General features: G+C 44.7%; 2 protein-coding genes and 1 pseudogene across 2 annotated transcripts; all 3 read right to left on the bottom strand.

The window, feature by feature from the left end:
• Positions 1-1,440: 1,440 nt before the first annotated feature.
• LOC100831566 lies at positions 1,441-5,006 on the bottom strand (annotated as a pseudogene).
• A 7,029-nt stretch (positions 5,007-12,035) lies between these two features.
• LOC100841644 (serine/threonine-protein kinase-like protein CCR4) lies at positions 12,036-15,155 on the bottom strand. Its single transcript, XM_003571253.4, has one exon. The coding sequence runs from the start codon at positions 14,993-14,995 to the stop codon at positions 12,305-12,307; it is 2,691 nt and encodes an 896-aa protein (XP_003571301.2). The 5' UTR covers positions 14,996-15,155; the 3' UTR covers positions 12,036-12,304.
• Positions 15,156-16,374: 1,219 nt separating this feature from the next.
• LOC100831261 (bromodomain-containing protein 3) lies at positions 16,375-21,465 on the bottom strand. The gene is made up of 8 exons (XM_003573230.4): positions 21,300-21,465; positions 20,279-21,173; positions 20,070-20,147; positions 19,228-19,465; positions 18,657-18,735; positions 18,038-18,176; positions 17,409-17,693; positions 16,375-16,909 (listed from the first exon to the last, which is right to left on the bottom strand). Exons 2-8 carry the CDS (start codon positions 21,029-21,031, stop codon positions 16,700-16,702), a joined length of 1,782 nt encoding a protein of 593 aa, XP_003573278.1. The 5' UTR covers positions 21,032-21,173; positions 21,300-21,465; the 3' UTR covers positions 16,375-16,699.
• Between the last annotated feature and the right edge of the window lie 132 nt (positions 21,466-21,597).

Raw genomic sequence — 21,597 nt, 5'->3', positions numbered from 1 at the left:
ACAGAGGAGGTAGTAAGCAATAATGAGATACATGTTCGTACTGCCATATTTTTTCTTGGTACATGAGATTGATGTAGTCAGTTTTGGTATCTTTTCTGGTACATGACATACTGTTACGAGTTGAAGTACACAATCTTGATTTTTCACGAGGTACTTAAAAACTGGGAGAAGAAGATTCACATCGCATATAGAATTAATGTACACGTCATGTACCTTAATGGACATGTCATGTACCTTGATGTACCTCTCATGTACAAATTCATAAGGTGTTTGTCATATACCAAATTGTACTCACAAACGAGTTGGTGCAAAGCTGGGAAAAAAAATATATAACATGTCACGTGCAAAAATGTGTCAGCATGTCACGTGCAAAAGCTGGAGAGAGAATAAAAAAAAGCAAAAGCTGGAGAGAGAAGGAGAGAGGGATAAAAAGACGTCATCACATCACATCATCATGTGTCAGCCCTTAGTGCTAAATCATCTTTCTCTAATTTAATGCATAGTAGCTGGCATCAATCTCAAAGCACATCTTACGGCTACCATGATAGGGGTAGATAGCGTTATTGGTACCGCCTCCGCTTTACAGTTCACACATTATTAACATCAGCTGGATGCAGCTAGCAGTAGCTAGAGTTCAGACTTGAGATATTATGGCCTGCAACAGATCATAGGTTGACATTTTCACGCGGCCTGCAAGCAACAACTTAAGATCCTTGTAACCGATCATTCATATGTCTGAACTGAAGTGCGGCTAGTGGTGACACCAATACGACGTGTTGAGTCTGTAGGTTGAGAGATTGCTCTCAACTAGTAGTACTAATTTAATTGCTTGGTATACTTTATAGTACTAATTTACTCTTCAAGCCACTTGGTATACTAATTTAATTTAATTTAATTAACTACCCTTGTAGTACTAGCTTGAAAGACCTGAACTCCTGAAACAGATTATGAAGTTCCTGCATGGACTATTCATTCTTCATTATGTGATTAAGCTATATATACTAAGCTAGAGATGATATCATACATGCTCCATCTAAGTATTGATAATTAAGCAAGTGATGGCGGAATTAAGTTGTGAAAGCGACGTACGTTAGCTAAAGTCTAACATGCTGGTGATGGATGCAAGATCCCTTAATTTCAGAATGCATGCATGCATGATATAGATAGATGGATCTCTCTTTTTCATAACTAATTGGCTTGGCGTACAGGAATGCAGAAGCCTCTCTTAATTCCTAAACCTGAAAAAGACTGCTTAATTTAGCTGCAACAAATTAAATAAAATACTCCATGCAACATCCTTATTGTAATACACCGTCTTAGAGCTCACCACTGACGTCATTTCTTTTGTGAGCTGAACTAAAAAAGAATTTGGCAGTAGATATGCGGATGATTTTATTTTGAGGCAACACATCACATGTTTCATGCATGTAAACTGCAGCAGGTTCAACAACAGGACTGCATATAAAATGTAGGCCTGAGGTTTGAAATACGGGCAGAATTTCAACAGCAACATGTACTTTAGACAAGTGATCTACCACATATATGGGAATGATAAACCAATTCTCGTCTTGATACTTGTTCCGCAATCCACACATCCTTGTACCAAGATCGCAAGTTCCAAGATAAACATGACCAAAAAGTACCCACTATTTAACCAACATCGTTTGCAGAACCTAGGCTCCAGAAACTATCGACGTGGACTTCTGTCGGCCATCTGGGATGGCGAAAAGCACGATCGGTTTGGACGGCCGGAGAAATGGAACATCGCACCGGTAGTAACCTTTCCTTTCGAGCTGTATAACCTCTCCTTGCTTGACGTTCCGCATGTTTGGGTCTCCCAGAGCTAACGCTTCACGTCGAGTGCAAGGGTTTAGATTGTCAAGGAAGTCCTCATCCTCTTCCAGCTGCAAAAGTGACAGATATTGGATTTAAAACACTTGTAGATACTATGTTAATCATGGATTAAAGAGAACATGGACGAGATGATGGAAGAGATAACTCATCCAAGGGAATATTATCGTATATACATATAAAAGTAAGAAACTACTCCCTCCGTCCCATATTAAGTGTCAAAATATTACATGTATCTAGACGTTTTTTAGGTATAGATACATCCATCTTTGGACAAATTTGAGACACTTAATATGAGATGGAGGGAGTATATGTCTACAGCATCAGCTCCAACAATAGTAAAAGGTAGTATGGGTAGGCTGCTATCTTGAGTTTCAAGGACCAACCAGTTCACCGAAATCCTCAAGACCTCAAGCTGTTGAGACAAGTTGACCAAACCACGGATATTCTCAACAGATTCCATAACAGCCACAGATTTATCTATCTAAGCTAACTGAAAAGGCATTCATGCTACAACAATAAGTAGTGCACCATATAGGTATAATAAGAATATGGTTCTTGGATCCATGTGGTGTACCAACAAGAACATAGATTTACTGCCTTCCCTTTTTCTTGTTAATTAGGTAGTCGAATTCTACCAGAGAGAGAGACACGAGGTCTTCAATATCGGGTAGCCATGTTAGCTTCAACTTTGTCATCTTCACCGACCCGTCAAGATGGAGTTCACCGACTAATTGAGTAGTTGTGCCATTATCTGTCTTGATCTCTCTAATGATAGCATTTCCCCAGTCCATCATAGTGACTTCTTCACCAACGCTAATGACTGATGCATCAGCATACTCTAGCCAAATTTTGTCTGTGAATGTTGTAGCCTTCTTCCCAGCACCTTCATATTTCTTGTGCCTTGGTAAGATTCGAACGAGTGGTTCCTCTGGACCATTGGTAAGTGTCAAGAGCACACGTTGTTCTTTAAGCACAGCAGTATGCCTTCCACACACTGGATCGACTATCTTCTTGTTGATCGTCCAGAGTTTATCCCACTCCATAAGATTCAGATTCTTCGAAGCACCCTTGATAAAGAGGCAACAAAACCGAGTTAATATATCGAACTTACATATTATAAGATTGGAAGTAGTAGTAACTACTTACATATTATAAGATTGGAAGTAGTAGTAACTTGTTAGAAAATTACCTGCTCTAAAATAAATTGTATCAATGCTTCAATCTTCAAGCCACGACGTACTATGCCTTGTACTGTGGGAAAGCGTGCGTCAGTCCAGTCCTCCACCTTCTTGTTTTGTACAAACCAGAGAAGCTTGCGCTTGCTAAGAACGGTATAAACCATATTCAGCCTGCTGAACTCGTAGATTTCCACCCTCCGTAGCCCCATGTCTTGAAGGATACGGTAGTACTGTGCGTTCCGGTCGTGATACTCACTTGAACGAAGAGCATGGGTCACTCCTTCCAGTGCATCGACAAATGGGCAAGCAAAGTCATATGTTGGATAGACCTTGTATTTCGAGCCAACACGATGATGGGGGTCAGGGTTGCAACGGTAGTAAACAGGATCTCGAAGTGATTTGTTAGGATCCTGCATGTCAAGCTTACCCCGTACGCAGCATTCTGTACCCCTTTTGGTTCCACTTACCATCTCATTCCACGATGACAAGTTCTCCTCAACAGTACTGTTTCTACATTTAGATTCAACACCATCCATCCTTTCATTCCTCATTTGCAACTTGGGCGTATCATCAACATATGCCTTTCCCTGCTTAATCAAACTTTCAGCCATTTCCATCAACTTTGGAAAATAGTCTGATGTGTATGTAACCACATCATATTTAACCCCAAGCGTCTCAATATCTTTCAGGACATTCTCAACAAATTCATTGCTTTCCTTAGAAGGATTTGTGTCATCGAACCGAACTATCAAACGACCTTTATATCTCTCTGCAAAGTTTTCAGCAGTGCAGCCTTTGCATGACCAATGTGGAGATACCCACTAGGCTCTGGGGCAAAGCGAACACAGACCTCCCCAACTTTCGCACCTGGGAGATCTATTTCTTGACCTGAGGCGTTCTCCTTCAAACCAGGCTCCTTGTCTTTCAAGCTTGGCGCCGGAGATTTGCCAATTCCTCGCTTTCCGACATAAGCAGCTGTGACTTCATCTAGTACATCTGCATAGTCTACAGACACGCTGTTGAACCAACGGACGAGGTTTTGGTATTTCTTTGACTTCCTTAGACTTTCCCATCGTTGACCGGTACCTGAAGAAACAAGTTGTAACCTCCAAGGTAAGAGATACTATCTAGAGAGAGACCAATAAATTAAACCATTCATGAAAGAAACAAGGAAATTAAATCACCTGTGAGATTTGACCACACTACGATGTCAGCGATTGACAGAGCATAGCCAACCAAAAAGGTCCGAGACACCAAGTATCCATCAAGAAACAAGCAGGCAGCTTCAAATCCAGAGCCTGAGAGGATGAGCGGGCGTACTCGAGCCATTGATCAACCTACAGACGCATAACAGTAGCAGCTCAGCATACACCGAGACGATGATCTTGAAAAACCACTGGCAAACACTGTATGCAAAAATTAACCAAAACATATATGTGCCGCCTGAAGAGCGTCCTGGCCATAGAAGCTGGGAACAGATGACGCAGCAGCAGCACGAGCAATGTAGCGAAGGATCGTGTTCACGCCATGTACGAAATCCCTGTAAAGCGGAAGAATCAATCGCGGTAGGTACACATATATGCTCAGACCGAGATCACGGCAGCGATTACTGTTAACCGAAACAGGGATCGTGGCATTAGGCTTAAGCAGCCTCATCGGGAAGAAGAGAAGGGGGACGAGAAGAGCGGTGACCAGTGGTTACCCGGACGCGAGGTGCAGCGTGGGCGGTGAGCCTGAGGCGAGGGTGGGATCGATCGTCAGGGGAACGCCCGCGATCTTGGCAGCGGAGAGGATGGCGAGTGGCGGGCTGTCCTGCGGGAACGCTAGTCTCGCCTCCATCGAGACAAAGCCGTCGAGGAAGCGGCGCAGCCGGAGCCGGCCGGGGTTTAGCGCCGGCGAGGGAGAGACGGAGCCTGGCGGAGCGCCGGCGAGGGAGGAGAAAAGCTGGGCTAGGGTTCTAGGGGAAGGAGGAACCTGGCTGGCCCCTTTACTCTATATTGGGCTGGGCTGGGCTGGGCCATATCGCTTCTACCACCATACGCTAGCGGGCCGGCCGTGTATGTTTTTTTTTTTCGGGTAAAACCAGACTCTTGTTGCATACAAGAATTGGGATCAAATTTCTTCACCCCTACTGAAAAAAGGAAGATAAATTCTTCCCATCATGGTTAATTTCCTTGCAATGGTCCTTGAAAAAAATAACCTATTATCTTGCTTTTGATGCTGCAAATGAGGGAGAGTTTTATCATCCTTTCGTTTTACCTATCTTGTATCTTCCTTTGCCTTCTCCTCTCTTCTTCAGGACTCTTCAAGTCTTCTTCAGTGTTGTTTCCCTGCCATATACTACTAGTAAGGGGGAAAAACTAAGCACCAACCAAACAAACTGCTGTCTGTGCGCTGTTCCAATCTTTCCTTCTTTTCACACAAACTTTCAGTTTACTAATAACTAGCAACTATAACGTTCTATTCCTGTTAACAATAGGCACACGTGGCACACGAGTTGCAACCATTAATTAAGCTTCAGGTCAGCTCTCCCCCATAAAATTGGCGGAAAAAAACTCAACTCGACGACGTCGCAGATTAATTAAGAAAAAAGAGAGGGTTCCTTCCTTCTTCTTTTTTCCTGGCTAAATTGATGGCACACATGATACCCGTGAAAAGGTCGAGAAGTTGGAATGTCAATTCAAGAGACCGTGTGGATCAAGATGTGCTGCAGAGAAAAAGAAAAAGGAAGAAAACGTCCTCAGGATCCTGACTTAGCTTCTGAGGTAGAATCAGTATCTCAGATCACAGTATGAAATGATGATATCAGTCGACACCTGCAAAATCACGGTGCTGCTAGTACGATAGATGAAAAAGAAACACGGTTATTTTTATCTTCGTGCATCGTAAGCTGGCAAGGAATTATGCAAAAGAACAACGAAGTGGTCAAGGTGTATTGTTCTAAGAAAGGTCCTTGTGGGCATATTTTGCTGGCTTTATTTATTTCTAATCCTAGGTAATTAGTATTATCAGTTACTACTTGTGTAATGCTTCCAGAATCAGGCAAAGGCTATTTTTTTTATTTACCTACCCTGCTTATGAGGTAAGGCTACCCTGTTACCTACCCTTGAGATGTGACCCTCCTAATAACCTGGAAAATGAAGTTGTCTGAAACCTTCGTTTTCTTCTCATCTTACGCCACTAGTGCCCCCCGTTTTCCAGGTTATGTTGCAGCAGTTCCTTTTTCTTTGCTGTGTGCCTTTCCAGATTAATTACTATGATTGTTGGTGGCCATATGTCTGCTTCAGGTTCAGGTTCCTTTGTTAGTTTGGAAAAAGGCTAGTGATCATAGCTTTTTCCTGTGTTTTCCACATCAGTTTCCGCAACAAAAAATTAACTTCCTTTTCAAGTACACTGATTTCCATTTGTTTTCCCTTTAATTCGACAAAATCTTTTCATGATCTTGACATCATAAAAGGGAGTTTCTTGCTGAGAAATGCACACGATGCAGAATTTTCCAAAAACATTTACTTGTGTAAGAAGGTATGATGATTCACTAACTTGATTAGGGAGGTTAAAATCAGTTTGGTTTGAGTAACAGTTTGATGGATTTGCTGGCTGGCTGGTTGGTATGAACTGTTGCAGGAAAAAGCAGTGATTCAGATGGATTGATAGGTTGCAGTTTGGTGAGGATTTTTTTTTTCTTTCCCATGTTGCAGATGCATGACAGGTATCATGTGTGCAGCCAGGAGCTTACTTCCTTCGGTTGTCACCTACCTAACCTAATTACCTTTATGCAGGTTAAAATATTATCATCTCATCTCTGTTCATATATCTGAAACAACAAATTGTTTGTTTTTTCATCAAGATGCTGTTATCGTGATTTATTTTCATACTTCCTTTTAACTCTGTTGGAATAAGTAACCAGACTCAGAATGAAATTTAATGTCAGACTAGCTTTCTTTGTTCAGGAAACTAAAGATAGGCAACTGTTTCTGGCTTTCTGCTGTAATATTTTCATGCATGAAGTAAAAAAAGAAAATTAATGATGGTTAATTTCCTCATACTTGCAGTGTCAATCACTCACTCAAATACTCAATCAATCCTGTGTTTATCATGTGATAAATATAAGCTAACCATGGATGATTGCACTTTTTTCAACAGAAATTGAATGGCATGACTAATGTGACAGAGGCTTTGCTTCTTTTTGTAGGATTAATCAATCCATGCATGCAACTATATGTGCATTGCAAATCAAAACCATTAATTTCGTCTAATCAGCTCTACTCAACCTAGCTCTAGTCGGCACACCCGCAAACACAAACACGTGGTACCGATACGACGGGTCGTGTCTTAAGCCCGCGTCGAATATATATTGTTCGATAAGGTAACAAGCAAATTGGAGCAGATTTTGCGCAACTATTTGCCATAGTTGCCACTTGTAGCTAGGGACTGCAGATATATAGATCTGCAGCTGTGTATATAATCTCAATTTTCCAGGTCAGACATATGTGGGAGACTAAATTAATTAAGCTAACCACCACTGTCAATTATTTAACTTACATCAAACATCTTTACAGTACTCACTTAAAATTCATATATGCTGTAGTGTGTACCAGTGGAAGCGCACGCGTGAGGCACGAGACGGTCAATTGTATGAACTCAAAGGATATATAATAGGTCAGTCAAAGTCATTTCTGATTTCTGAAACCTTCCAGTACACATCATTAACATTAGCATGATGCTAGCTGCAGTTAGCCTTATCTAAGGGTTCAGACTCGAGATTGATGTGATCTGGTCAAGAGTCAGCTGCAAGAGATCGTTGACATCTTCAGCTCCCTGATGATCCATATGTCTGAACTGCAGTGCACTGCAGCTGTGACATCAACAGGACGTGTTGATTTTGTCAGTTGATGATATCTCTAAACAAATTAATTTACTCGATAAGATACTTTATATGTCTGAACTCTGAACTGGATTCATACTCTCTGATGGCAACAGCGCAACCCTTGTAAGTTGTACTCCTAAGTTGAGAGAACTGAACTCCTGAAACAGATTCAAAATTCTATATGGATTATTAATCTTTCAACAACAATACTCAATTGATTAAGTTGGGCATATATTAATTCCTACAAACTATACGTATATACTAAGCTAGAGATCATTTATGATCGATTAAATTAGTGAGGGAGGAATTAGCGGTGAAAGCGACGCTTAGCTATGATCGATCCATCCATGGCTGCTAACTTAGCTGCATGCAAGGTTCCTTTCAGAATGTATGGATGCATGCTGATCTTTAATTATTTACATGAGCTTCCAAAACAACAAAAGTTTGTGATCGAAACATACAGGGATTTGGACACCATCTAGATATAGATGGATGGATACTCCTTTCTGATAATTAATTAGCTTTTGACAATTTGCCATGCAGGATGATGCATGAAATGCAGCAGGCCAGCAGCTAACAGCCTCTCGATACTAAACCTGAAAAGGACAATTACTCCCTCCCTCCAAAAATAAATATCGCATTTTTTTCTTCTTCAAAACGAACGAATCTACACAATGAAACGTGCACGTATCTAGACAAATTGCGTCTACACTTATTTTGGGATGGAAGAAGTATATAATTTAGTTGCAGCACTGACGCCATTAACTTGTTTCTTTTGTGATCAGAATTACAGGAAATTGGTGTTTTGTTTTGTTTTGAAACAAGTGGATATGTGGATGATGATGAGAAGCTACCATCTAATGTCGCTGTCTGCGCTTAATTAGCTTTTAGCCAGCAACCACTGATGACTAGCTAGCTAGCTACACGGTTTCCCTGAAATAGCGACCAAGTTTACGGACTATAAATTATTAATGCAAGTGTGATATTTTCTCAATTTCCTGAGGTGGGTGACTAATCGCTTACTAACGAGAAATATATATATATATATATATTATATGCGTGTGTGTGGGCAAAGCTGATCAGATGATCCGAGTTCATACTGATCCGAGTTCATACGTAGCAGGTAAACGTTGCAGTCGAGTCTGCAGCTAGTGTCAAACAGTTGACAAAAAAAAGGCACATATACACGAGGTACTCCACGCTCTAATTATATATATTAACTTCATGCACCCTTTACAACGTTAATTACATGTGTGTATGTGATTAGTGAAGGGTGTGATTTGGTACATACAAAACCCTTCATGTAATAATATGAACCTTAAAGATAAAATAGACACATCCAAATTATTTGGATTTCCACCGTGAAACTAGTACGCGACTTCACGTATGATTTACGCTTATTCATCATCTTCTCTTTCTTAAGATTTTGCTGCTCCCTCCGGTAATGACTGTCGTTTGTACTAAATCAACGACACTTCTTCTTTGGAGATGCCCATATTAATGTTGTTATGCAGTTAATGGTAACTCGATTCAAGAATGCATCGACCGAGAGGTTTGACCTTTTTTAAAAAAAATATATCTCGTGCATTTTTGTTTCACTACTTGATAAATAAAACGACAGTTGGACCTAACAACGGACCGATGAATACGAAGAAGAAAAATGAAGCAACGCTTTCATCATAGATCGTCCATGTCATTTCTTCAACCGTCCTAATTTTCTTGGGTCGTTACTAGATTTGGTAAGCAGATGCATGCATATGCTCATCAGCTCGTGCATGCATCTACGATCGATAGACCATTATAATCGATCTATTTATCTATATGGTACATCTAGTCAGCTAGCTAATGACATATTCATACAGGCATTTCTCTCCGTATATATGTTATATTATTATTACTCCATATATATAATTACTTGGAGAGGGTTAATTTCCGTGCATGCCTTGGACCAAATTACAATACGGTGGAAGGTGCATTTTGTCTTTAGTTACAGTACGAAGCAAACGTTTTTTCTACTAGTAGGTGATTACCTGACTGACAGTTAGATGACTGACATTTAGATCCAAATAATCGTTAGTATTACCCTCTATTTTGATCTACGCAGGCTGTGATCGATCTTACTCCACTCGCAGTGCAGTACTACGTAACGTAGGAGTGTATGTGTTTTGCTTCCAGCTTTTATAGCTGCAAAGAAAGAAAAGTAAATCCACTAATCGAGAAGCTAGCTAAGTAATCAACAAACCACTCTGAAAACGACCATATATATGTAGTTAACGATCGTCTCAAATTAATGTACAGAGTACATACTTTACTCCTCGATCGATCGGCAGGCCGGCCGGGTTCAGACGAGAATATACAATCCGTCAAATTCAGTTGTGAAACTGAAAGTAAAAAAAGTCTTCTGGGAACAAGTTAAATTCAAGCGTTTTTATCCATCATAAAAAGAAGAAAAAAGGGAAAAAGAAGCTAGCCGGCCATCTTTATGATCCATCCATACATGCATCCACTTGCTTTGCTTTTGCTTTTGCTTTTGCTTGGTCGATCGATACGATCGATGACACAAGCAAACAAACAAACAAAGGAAGAACACACACGTGTACACGGCATATAACAGCTGCAATCCATCCTTTGATTCTGAAAAAGAGACTGTCTGAAACTCTGAATATATATGTGTGGGCGCCGACGTCCCGGATCAAACAAAGCTAGGAGCCTAGGACACAACTTCCTTCTTGGATCCTTCTCATTCTTCTTCAATTTTGGCTCTGTCCACACTGCAACAGCTAGCGCGTGGAATGAAAATGCAATTTGCAGCAGCATATGACATCAAGAAGAAGAAGAAGAGTTCAATTCAAGCCAACCCAATTTTCAATTCAATTCTCCACAGCACAAGCTAGCTGTTCAAAAATGGTACTAGCACCCAACATATACGTGTGTCTGGAGTTGACCTTTGGATCAGTTGACCTTTCCCCTCCTCCCAGGGGCCCCACCCAGTCCCATTTCTCTCCATTTCATCTCAAGGAGCTGACCTTTCATTAAAAAACAACATGTATGCCTTGCTTGCTTTGTTGTGCACCAACAAAATGCAAGAAAAGCCTTTTTTGACATTTCTCTATTCTTTCTTTCTCTCTTGTTTTTTTCTGGATGGTGAAACGGTCTGGTCTAGTCCAGCTACCTTTGCCTAGTCTGGATGGAATCAATCTAGCCTCTTTCTCCTTTTCTTCTTTTTCTTTGCCTAGTGGAAGGAAACAAGCAAGTGGTGGCCACCCTCTCCTCCTCTCCTGTTCATACTCATATTAGTCGCTTAACACTGTACTTAGCTATTTGTTTAGACATCGTAACCCTAGTCGGTTGCCTGTTGGGTTATAACGGTCGATGTCGCCACCGCCTTTTTTCTTCTTCGAGTGGTTCACCGTCCAAACCAGAAATTTTATACAATCATATGTTTATGTGTCTTTGACGGCGTACTTATACCGCCGAATTTGTTTCATATGAGTATTAAGTTGATTGTTTCATATGTACTATGGTTTTTTTTTGTTTCTTCAGTGTTTGGTAAGCAGAAATCGGTTGGAACCTCCCCCAAATGCTCTGCTCTATGCTCTAGCTAGCTTTGATGCATGGTTGTGGAGTACTACTACTTGCAATGATAGTTGAGTTCATGTCATCAAGTTTCTTCAAAATGTCCTCCTTCTTTAATTAATCTTGTGCGTAAGTTGCAAGAAATCTGGCTGTTTGTTGCTTCAATTCTATTCTAGTGTGTAGTGTATATATGTAAGTCTCCCTGTGTATATGTTTTCCTGTCCTAGGTTTAACCTGTTATCCGTGTATAAGTAACAAATTACTAGACCAAATAGCTACTCCCCTATAATTACTAGCAACTTGGAATAGAGTGAGAATGAAAATGACTAAATGAGGGTAGAGAGAATCAAGTCATGGTATGACTGTACTCATGATTGCCTCCATGTATTTTGTTGTTGATTACTACCAAGTAGGTATTGTGTTAATTAGTAGTACAGCAGTACTATGTTATGACTGCAGCTTGATTATTTTGTCCTCACAGAAGTACAATAGTACAAATCCCTCCACCCACTACTAATCAAATCTTCTTCGATTGTACTGTATCAAACTAAACATGTGGCTTATTTTGAAAAATTTCTTATTCACAGATCACAAAAAGGTCAAAACTAATTCACCTCAGCAAATTTACAGCAAATCCATCCGTGGCACTGTGGCAAGGGAAGAAATAACAAAACGAGAAACTGTTTCTGATCTCTCTGTTTTAATTTTCCCCTCTGTAAAATTTTTATGAACAAGAACTAATCCATTTCATCCTACACAAATTAATCGGAGCTCAACAATGTATGCAAAAGAGAAAAGAAGAAGAAAAAAAAATGATGAGATCCTTAATTTACATGGTGGAGTAGGACCTTCCATGCGCGGCTCCTCCGCCGTCGCCGGCGCCGGCACCGGAGCCGGAGAAGACGGCCGAGGCCGAGGGGCCGGAATGGAAGCTGAACTCCAGCTCCCTCGTGTGGTACGGGCTCGGCTCGTCGGACTCCGACCTCGAGATGTCTCCGCCGCCGCCGCCGCCATTCCTCGACCTCGACATGTCGCTGCTGCTGTAGTTCCTCCCGCCGGAGTTGTTGCGGACGACGCACTCCTCGCAGAGCGTCACGGCCCACTCGAGCTCCGCCACCACCTCCGACATCACCGGCCGCCCTCGGCCCCTCGGCCGGACGCACTCGGCGCCGATCTTGGCCACCCGCGCCACCGCCTCCACCTCGTGTCCCTTCGGCGGCGGGACGCGGCCGTCGAGGATCTTCTCCACCTCGCCGGCCTCCACCGCCGGCACCGCGAACTCGATCACGTTCCGCGGCGAGCCGCTGCCCTCCGGCGAGCTCCGGTCCCGGTGGATCGCTTTCCTGCCGGTGACGAGCTCCAGCAGCACCACCCCGAAGCTGTACACGTCGCTGCGTTCGGTGAGCTCTTGGAGCCGGTAGTACTCCGGGTCCATGTAGCCCACCGTCCCCGCCGTCGCCATTGACGCCGACGAGGTGGATGCTGTGGTTGTTGTGGTTGTGGTGGCTGTGGAGCCGGAGTTGGAGGAGACGAGGGAGAGGCCGAAGTCGGAAACCTTGGCGGTCCAGTCGGCGTCGAGGAGGATGTTGGAGGGCTTAATGTCGCGGTGGATGATCGCCGGGACGGCGTAGCAATGGAGGTACTCGACGCCCCTCGCCGCGTCCAGCGCCACCCGCAGCCGAGCTTCCCAGGAGGTGAACAGCGGCGACGCCGAATGGTTGTCTTCTCCGGCGCCGGCGGGGTCGGCGTGGAGGTGGTCGTGGAGCGCGCCGTGGGGCATGAACTCGAAGACGAGGATCCTCTCGCCGCGCTCCTCGCAGAAGCCGAGGAGGGAGACCAGGTTGCGGTGGTTCACCCGGGAGAGGAGGCGGAGCTCCGACCGGAACGCGCGCTCCGCGTCGAAGCGGCGCCGCTGCCGCCGCCGCTCGCCGCCGCCGGTGGCGGAGGAGTTTGGGCGGCGCTCGGCGCGCTTGATGGCGACCTCGCGGCCGTCGGCGAGCGTGGCGCGGTAGACGGACCCGAAGCTCCCGGCCCCGATCTTGGCCTCCTCCGCGAAGCCATTGGTGAGCCGCGAGAGGTCCTTGAGCGTGAACTCCTCGCACCCGAGAGGGCGGTTGTTTGTTTGGGGATGCTTGTTCTTCTCCGACGCCGGCGACACCGCCATGCTCGACTCGATGTCCCGGCAGAGACCCGTCGACGACGACTCCCCCAGCCGCACGCTCTTCTTCTTCTCCGACGCCGGCCTCTTCCTCTTGAACACGAACACGACGGCCATTCCGGCCACCGCGAGCACCACTGCTCCGGAGACGCTGAGCCCGACCACCAGCGGCATCTTCTTCTTCTCCGACTCCGATGAGCCATCGGCCGCCGTCCTGCCGTTGTTGGAGATGACGAGCCTGGAGAGCGCGACCTTGCAGGGCTGGCAGACGGCGAGCTCCCCGGCGGCGCCGTTCCCGCCGCCGGTCCCGCAGAGCGCGCCGGAGCCGGAGACGACGTCGCACTCGCAGCTCTTCCTCGGCGCGCAGCTCCCCGGCATCGTCTCATTAAACACCACTCTGCTCCTCTTCTTCCCGGCGGCGAACCGGCCGTCATTGCTCCAGCAGACGACGGCGTAGTTGACGGCGACGACGCCGCAGACGGCGCCGCCGTCCGCCTCGACGGCCACGAACGCCGTCGTCCTCAGCTCCGGCGGCACCTCCACGCCCCAGCACCGCACCCTCCCGTCCCCGCCGAGGATGCACGTCGTGTCATGCCCGAGCGCCATGGCCGCCATCTCCTTGGGGAGCTCGCCCTCCACCACCGCCGGGTTCCCCTCCCCCCAGCAGACAAGCCGCCCCTTGTCGTCCACAGCGCACGCGTGGCGCCTTCCGGCCGCGAGCGCCATGAACGACGACGAGCTCGAGCTCGTGGGGCCCGTGGTCCCGAAGCATCGGAGGTCGGCGGAGTCGTTCTTGAGGACGCCGCAGAGGAAGTCATGGCCGAGGGCGATGAGGGAGAAGTCGAGGCCCTTGGGGAGCGACAGCGAGGGCCATTCCCAGCAGGTGGGGTCGTGGTCGTCGGAGAGCCCGCAGGCGTGGGCGCCGCCGGCGGCCATGGAGCGGAGGGAGGCGCCCCAGTAGAGGCGCCGCCCGACGGGGCGGGACCGGTTCGCCAGCTTCTCCTCCGAGAAGGACCACCACCGCATCGCCGCATGGCCCCCGGTGGGGGCCATCAGCCCGCACAAAAAGTCCTTGCCGGCGGCGATGGCGTTGAACGGCACGTCCGCCGACGGGTACGTCGTGACCTCGCCGGACGGCAGGGAGACGCACCGGAGCTTCGCGCCGCCGCTGGCGCCGGAGTCATCTTTGTCGAGGACGAGGGCGCAGACGATGGTGGAGTTGGAGGTGTGGGTGATGGCGACCGTCGAGAACTGCCGCTTGGAGGGCCCGGCGGCGGCGCCGGAGCCGAGGAAGACGAAGAGGAGGAAGAAGAAGAGTGCTGTGGTGGTCACGAAGTCTTTGAGGCGGCGAGACATTAGCATTGGGAGCAAGAGGAAGAAGACGACATGGACATGGATCTCAATCTCATGGAAGGAAGAAGAAGAAGATGAAAAAGGAGCAAGCTTCGGAGCTTTGCTTTGGTTTGTGGCCTGGGAATGGGTTGTAGGTGAAACAAAGGATGGGGAATAAGTCCAATACAACGCGTTTGGTTGGTTGCCTGGCTTTTACTTTTATATTTTATTATTGTAAGAAACCATTTAGCAAAAATATATATGTAAATTATGATGGATGATGCTGATGGTGATGATGGATGGATGATGAGGTTGTTGTGGTTCTGGTTTGGTAGACTTGACTAGGTCCGTTGAAATTCAAGTGTCAATGCTACAAACAAAATTAAGAGCTTAGGTTTTTTCCTTCCTCACTTTGCTGGCCTCAGCTAGCTAAGCTAAGCTAGCTAGGCACCAGCTGCTTAATTCCAAATCCCAATCATTGTCTGATTATCATCTTGTTGATAATATGCAGCAGGAGGCAGATTAGTGCATAAGCACTTGTTAGAGCATCTCTAATGGTACTAGTAATACTAGCAGTGTGGAAGCTACTACTATTCTCTTATGCTCTTTCTAGACAGAAGTAACCAAAACTTCTTGATGATGAAAACTTGTTACTAGAAGAATCAGGGCATAATGATACGCATTTACTAGTGTAGTATGTACAGCTCCTCTGCTCTGTCCATTGCGGCTGAGACAAGGATCAGTAGTAGTTCACTGGTCAGTAAAAGCTTTGACATTTATTCTCTTGACAAGTTTAACCTCGTGGAAGTTCCAGCTCCACAGTACATCCTTCAAACGTGGCCTGGGAACTTTCCTTTAAGCAAAAGTTTGAAACCTACGTTGGCCGTATTACAAACAAGTATGCACTTTTTAAAGGACAGCCGTGCTTACTAATTCAAGAAAAAAATTAAACAAAGAAAAAGAAATCAGTAATTGTCAGCATAATTTTGATGCTCGCAGTAATGTAGAGATTCAACAGGGATTAAGGACTGCCCAGCCTTTCTGGATCAAGATACAAATTTACCCCTTTTGTCAGAAAACAAGTGTTGTGGTGCCTGAATATTCACCAGATGGTCTCAGTTGAACAAGAATAAATGTACCAGCTAGCAAGTGTCACTATTTTACTGGTAAGCAACAGCAGAAAACCCACAAAAAGTCCCACTTGTCCACACATGATTCTTATTATTATATAGTCTTAAGGCAATTTCAGGGAGTAGGTGACAGGTTTAGGACCAACTGAATAGAGAATGTATAAAATCTTCGCTTGCCAATACTCAATTCTGAATTATGCATATCCCAATCCCAATCAAACCTTTGTTTTGGGTTCGGACAAGCAACCCCAAGAGTCAGATTGCAGTTGGCAAGAAGAATCAGCAGAAAATACTAATTAAATCCTTTGAGAATTATAGGCTTCAGGACAACCTTATGCCAGGGCGGCAAGCAATGAGACAACATGTGACTGTCACAATTAGCTTAGATACAAAAATGAAGTGTAGACCAGGAGAATTCTTCTCCAACACAATGGACAGGTATTCTCCAACTAATCCCGTACCTACATCATATCATACCGAAGCAGCCTGAGATTGGAGAAATGTTCCGACTAATCAGCTACCAGCTTCCATGTCTTGAGGGAAGAGCTTTCCCAAAGTCATAAGCTGCCTGGAGCTTCCTTGCCAAGAAATCTCCACTGGAATCCTACCGTTTCATCATCGCTGTCATTGCGGCGTGTAGGGGGCCTTCCTTTAACAGAGCTCGGCGCTGTTGACGGACCAAAGAATGGCGCCCCCTGAAAGCAGAGCTCTGCTTGCTGGGGAAAAGGCGCGCGCAGAGCTGCAAGAATGACTGGTTCTCCTTTTGAATAGGAAAATCTTCCATTTCAACCTCCTGGCTGGTTTCTGCATGTGCCTGTGGTGACACCACAAAAGAAGAGTTGACATTTTATTTTGAAAATATACATGCATACATAAATGAAATTTAGCTCACTATGATGCCTCCTGGTCTGGTTACTAAGATCTGTGTGGGTACAGTAGCAAAGAGAAACAGCAAAATGTACACTAACTGGTGTACCGACAGGGTGAGAAAAAGCACAATGTGCACTAATATGTGTACTGAAGGGCATGTGAGTGGGACCAAAGCAACAATCCTCAGGTGACTAAAGTGCAGTTTGTAGGCCTAGATGATGAAATGTAAGTCAATGCTAATCAATTGATGCAATATTCCCATGTGATTAATCATTGCCAAGAACAATTTGATAGTTGGGCTCTCAAGATAGGAATGCAGGCTGGAAAACAAACCAACAAACAAGATAAAGAGCTTTTTGTTTGCCTAGTTGATCCTAGCAATATTATAAAATAATGCACCACCAAAGATGAAAAGAAGTTAAAATTTCTCTGGTTGAAATTACCTTCTGTTGGTGATGCCCAACTTCTGAGTCATCATTAGGCTGAGTGGAAGTATGCTCGTCCTGACTATTCATGTCCTTGTACTCCTCTTCTTTTTCCTCTGAGTATTGTCTGGAGCCCTCGTCTTCATAGTCAGGAGATGGATTATTGAGGAATTTTCCAGGACTTTCCATCTGAATCGGTGCATCGTTTGCTTCCACTGTTGCTTTATACTCATCAGTATGTCGTGCTTGCTCCTGACTAGAGGTTACGCCTTGACTACCAGGATAATTAACATCTAAATTTACCTGGCGTGCAAAGCATGAGTTAGTTCAAGCATTCAAGGTGAAGGTGATCCATACAAATTTACATAGTGTGAATAAAAGTGTGCCAAATATATAGGGAGTAAAAGCACAACCACCAGTCCACCACTATAACAACTGAATGGCAAGAAAAGCTATGATTATACAATTAGGAAACACAGTGTGGTATTACTTGATCATAAAGTGAGTGGCTAGAGAAAGAGGAGTACATTAGGAAATACAGCAATCTCAGCCCAGCCCCAAAGAAGCAACAGAGGTAAATTTCAAATAGACAGGACACAGAGAATGCGATGGACATCGAAACCAAGGATTTAGATGTTGATTCTAACCTCCATGTTGTGCTCCTCAGAGATGTTATTATTCATTACAGTGGTTTCATTATCAATAGACAGAATCTCATCTCTTTCCTTCTTACGTCGTGTAACTTGACAAACAGCACATGCACAGTCATTTTTGTGTCGATCATTCCTGTATTCAAATACATCAAGTAAGAACATAGAATAACATGTCAGTAACGGAGAACCACAAGTTCAGCAGCAGAACATATTGAGCTAATGCGATTCTATTCAATAGAAAGTCCATTGGAAAGTGTTTTGTGTTCCCGTTGAATAACATTGAACTAACAGGAATGATCAAGGAAAATATGTGTGCGCTTGCCACTTACCCACCACGTGTAATAATCAGCCTCATGAACATGATGGCACGGTTAAAATATTAAGCTGAAAGGAATAATCAAGGAAAATATGTGTGTCCTTAGTGTTGATTGGTGGTGATGCACCGCTTAGCTAGAAATACACAAATTCATTTCGGGGAACAATGGTGTGCCCCTCAACTTGCAGCACAAACATAGATCAGGAAAGTAGCACATAAGACTTGGTATTACATGATAGCCTCTAGAATAGATAAAGATAACTTAAACGCAGCTGCCAAACAACATTAACTACATACCCTGGGCGTCGCCGTTTTTGCTTAGACTTGCTTTTTGAACTACCTTTGGTATCCTCATCGCCAGTGTTGTCATTACCACCTATAATTTTTGCGTAGAACAATCATCATATATTTGAGTCACACAGGTATTCGATCAGGAAAGAAAAAACTGCATACAACTCAAAAAACTGATCATGAAGTGTACAGCATTGTTAAACTTCCACGGTTCCACCGCTATGAAATGTGGAAGGGAGTGATATAATAGCATTACTACTATATATTAGAAGTCCACTTTTACTTGCTATGTTGTATTTAGTAAATAAATCTACAATAGAAGGAAAAATCAAATCCGCAATGTTTTCTTCATTTTGAAGTTGAAGGCAAAATCATAAATACTGATGGTAATGAGTTGATAAAAGAGGCTTTCACTATAAAAAAGATTTACATCGGTCCCTCGGTATTGACTCATTTGCGGTACACAAATCTTACTACTTGAAACACGAACTATTTACAACAACTCAGATGCAAGTTAAATATTAGAAAAGTATATAAACTATGGAGAAACGGGAAGTGTCATCTGTCCAACACTTACCATTCTCCTGCACATCAGAATACAAGCCTGCTGCCAGCCAATTTTTCATGAAGGCTTTCTTCACCCGTTTCATTAGCTCTATTATGTAATCACCTTTACTGTTGTATTTGGTACAATTATCCCATATAAATTGCACGTCCTTATAGACATCCTCTGAATTAATATACTTGTTACCATGTTCTAAATCATGACATATTGTGCCAAAATCCATCGGAGTGTCGATAACATCAAGATAATCCTACAAATTTGCGAAATGTCAAGGCAAAACAACAAGTCATACACAAATAAAGTGGGCAAAAATAATCCATAAGTAGAATTACAAGTAACTAGTTGCTTGGGTAGTTAGGACGATAATCATGATGAGAATTCAGCTACAGAAATCTAATGAGAAACCGCGGATGCAGTGATCCTCATGTGCAATACTGTGTTCAAGAAAAACAAGATACACGTTCAGAACTCGTTCTTGTGAGCAACGAAACCCGCCTAACAAGGTTTAGCCCAATAATCATATACTTAGGTAGAGTTGTCATCTTAGCTACAGGTAAATAGCACTATAAGCTATGATAACCATCCAAGAACAGTGAAATGGAATGTACTAGCCAAAACTTCAGTTACTCGAGCATATAATTGGAAATAGCAAGTATGGCAGCAACCCACTTCCAAATAGAGAAAAAAATGGATATCTGAACCCATTCAGTGGAAGTGATCAATACTACACCACTAAAGACATTAGGTAGAAGTGATAGATACTACACAAAAACTTATGAGGGACTGAGCCCACTAAGGGTGTAAGACCATCTGGAAGAAGATAATTAAGAAAAAGATACACGAAAAATACTCACAGGTATTCCCAGAGCAACAGGATCCACTGGGGTGTTGAACGGCTCAGCTGCTTCGATCTTCATAACCTTCTTAATAGCCTGAGAGCAAAAGAGAAACGCAACCAAAATATCATTACAGCCTTCCAAGTAATTCACTTGTTTAGATTGGTATGTTGTGATGTTTGGATAATAAAAAAACACCGTATAAAATTAAGCAAAACCGTACTCACCTCAAGTGCAGCAGCTAACTCTTTCTCGTCACGCTGATGTTCTACAGTAGACTGCTTTACGTCCAACTCTTGCGAGTCCCTCGACTCGGATGCATTCTCGCTGTCTTCATTCCCTACAGCAGTCTCTTGCTTACTTGGAAGAGGCTCGTCTACATCATCAGCCTTCATGTCCTGGGCATTATCTTGTACTACTGGAGAAGATAACCCCGCAGATACGATCTTGATGCTTCCTACTTTTCTCGCCACCTTGTCCTTATCAGAACCACTCAACTCCGACGCCTGCCCATCAGTCGTCTGCCCATCTGATGGCGCAGCAGTACCCTTATCAGCAGCAACTTGCCTGCTCACTTCAGGGGCAGCGCTCTGAGATTTAGCAGCATCGGCGGGCGCCTTTGGTTCTGATGAAGTACGGTTCGGCTCTAAAGCCTTGGAGGATTTAAACTTGAGCTTCACACGACCATACACTGCCCCCACCTTCGGCTTGGCGAACGGTATGTCTGCCACCGCCGGTGCTGGTGGTGCGGCCGTGGTTGCCTTCTTCTCCGGCTCAGGAGGGGGCGGCTCAGGCGCTGCTGCCGGGGTGGAGATGGCAACAGAGACCGGCACATTCTCTGCTGGGACGTTCTCCTCTGTGCTTGGGCTGGACGGGGACGCAGGCGAAGAAGCGCTTGTCGTCGCCGCTGCTGCTGCTGCGGGGGTGGTCTTGGACGAACTCTTCTTGCCGCCCGTCTTACGCCCGCGCTTGCGCTTCATCTTCCCCTTCAATTGCTAGCACCCAAAGACCAAAATTCTTGGAATACTAAATAAGCCGCGTTCGTTCCCCACCTGGGCTGGCACCGAGCCCTGCGGGAATCGATCTCGCGCGGCGGCGCGCGGGGGGACGAATTAGCAGAACCTAATTGAAGAAACCTTTGTTAGAACCACCGGAGCACCAGGCAATGGAAAAGAAAAATCCGCAGCGGAGAGAGCGAACGGCTGCTCGCTGCCACGGCTGGGGGAAATAGAAGCTAGGGTTTCTTACCAGCAGCAGCAGAAGAGGAATCGATCCACGAGAGTCCAGTGCAGTAGCGGTAGAGACTTCACTGGCTTGCCTGCCGTCGTGGCGCCAGGAAGAGAAGAAGAAAAAGACCCGGGAAGGGGAAGAATTTGGGGGAGGAAATCTGAGGAGGGAGGCGAGAGGAGGAGGAAGAAGAAGAAGTTGGGGATTTGGAAATCCTGAGGATCGTTCGTGGGCTTTATGAACTGGGCTACACGTGGGCCTTTCGATGCTGGCCATCTTTGGAAACGATTCAGATGGGCCGAGCCGAGCCGAGTCTTCT

Source organism: Brachypodium distachyon, chromosome 3 (genome assembly GCF_000005505.3).
Source record: "Brachypodium distachyon strain Bd21 chromosome 3, Brachypodium_distachyon_v3.0, whole genome shotgun sequence".
NCBI lineage: Eukaryota > Viridiplantae > Streptophyta > Magnoliopsida > Poales > Poaceae > Brachypodium > Brachypodium distachyon.
This window is presented reverse-complemented; position numbering and strand designations above follow the sequence as displayed.

Excerpts from the sequence above, each read along its gene's own strand:
- LOC100841644 (XM_003571253.4), bottom strand. The coding sequence starts at position 14,995 with ATGCTAATGTCTCGCCGCCTCAAAGACTTCGTGACCACCACAGCACTC.
- LOC100831261 (XM_003573230.4), bottom strand. The coding sequence starts at position 21,031 with ATGAAGCGCAAGCGCGGGCGTAAGACGGGCGGCAAGAAGAGTTCGTCC. Across the intron at positions 18,736-19,227 it reads TTCTGATGTGCAGGAGAATG|GTGGTAATGACAACACTGGC; the intron begins GTAAGTGTTGGA and ends CAAAAATTATAG. Across the intron at positions 17,694-18,037 it reads CTGAGGAGCACAACATGGAG|GTAAATTTAGATGTTAATTA; the intron begins GTTAGAATCAAC and ends TTTGCACGCCAG.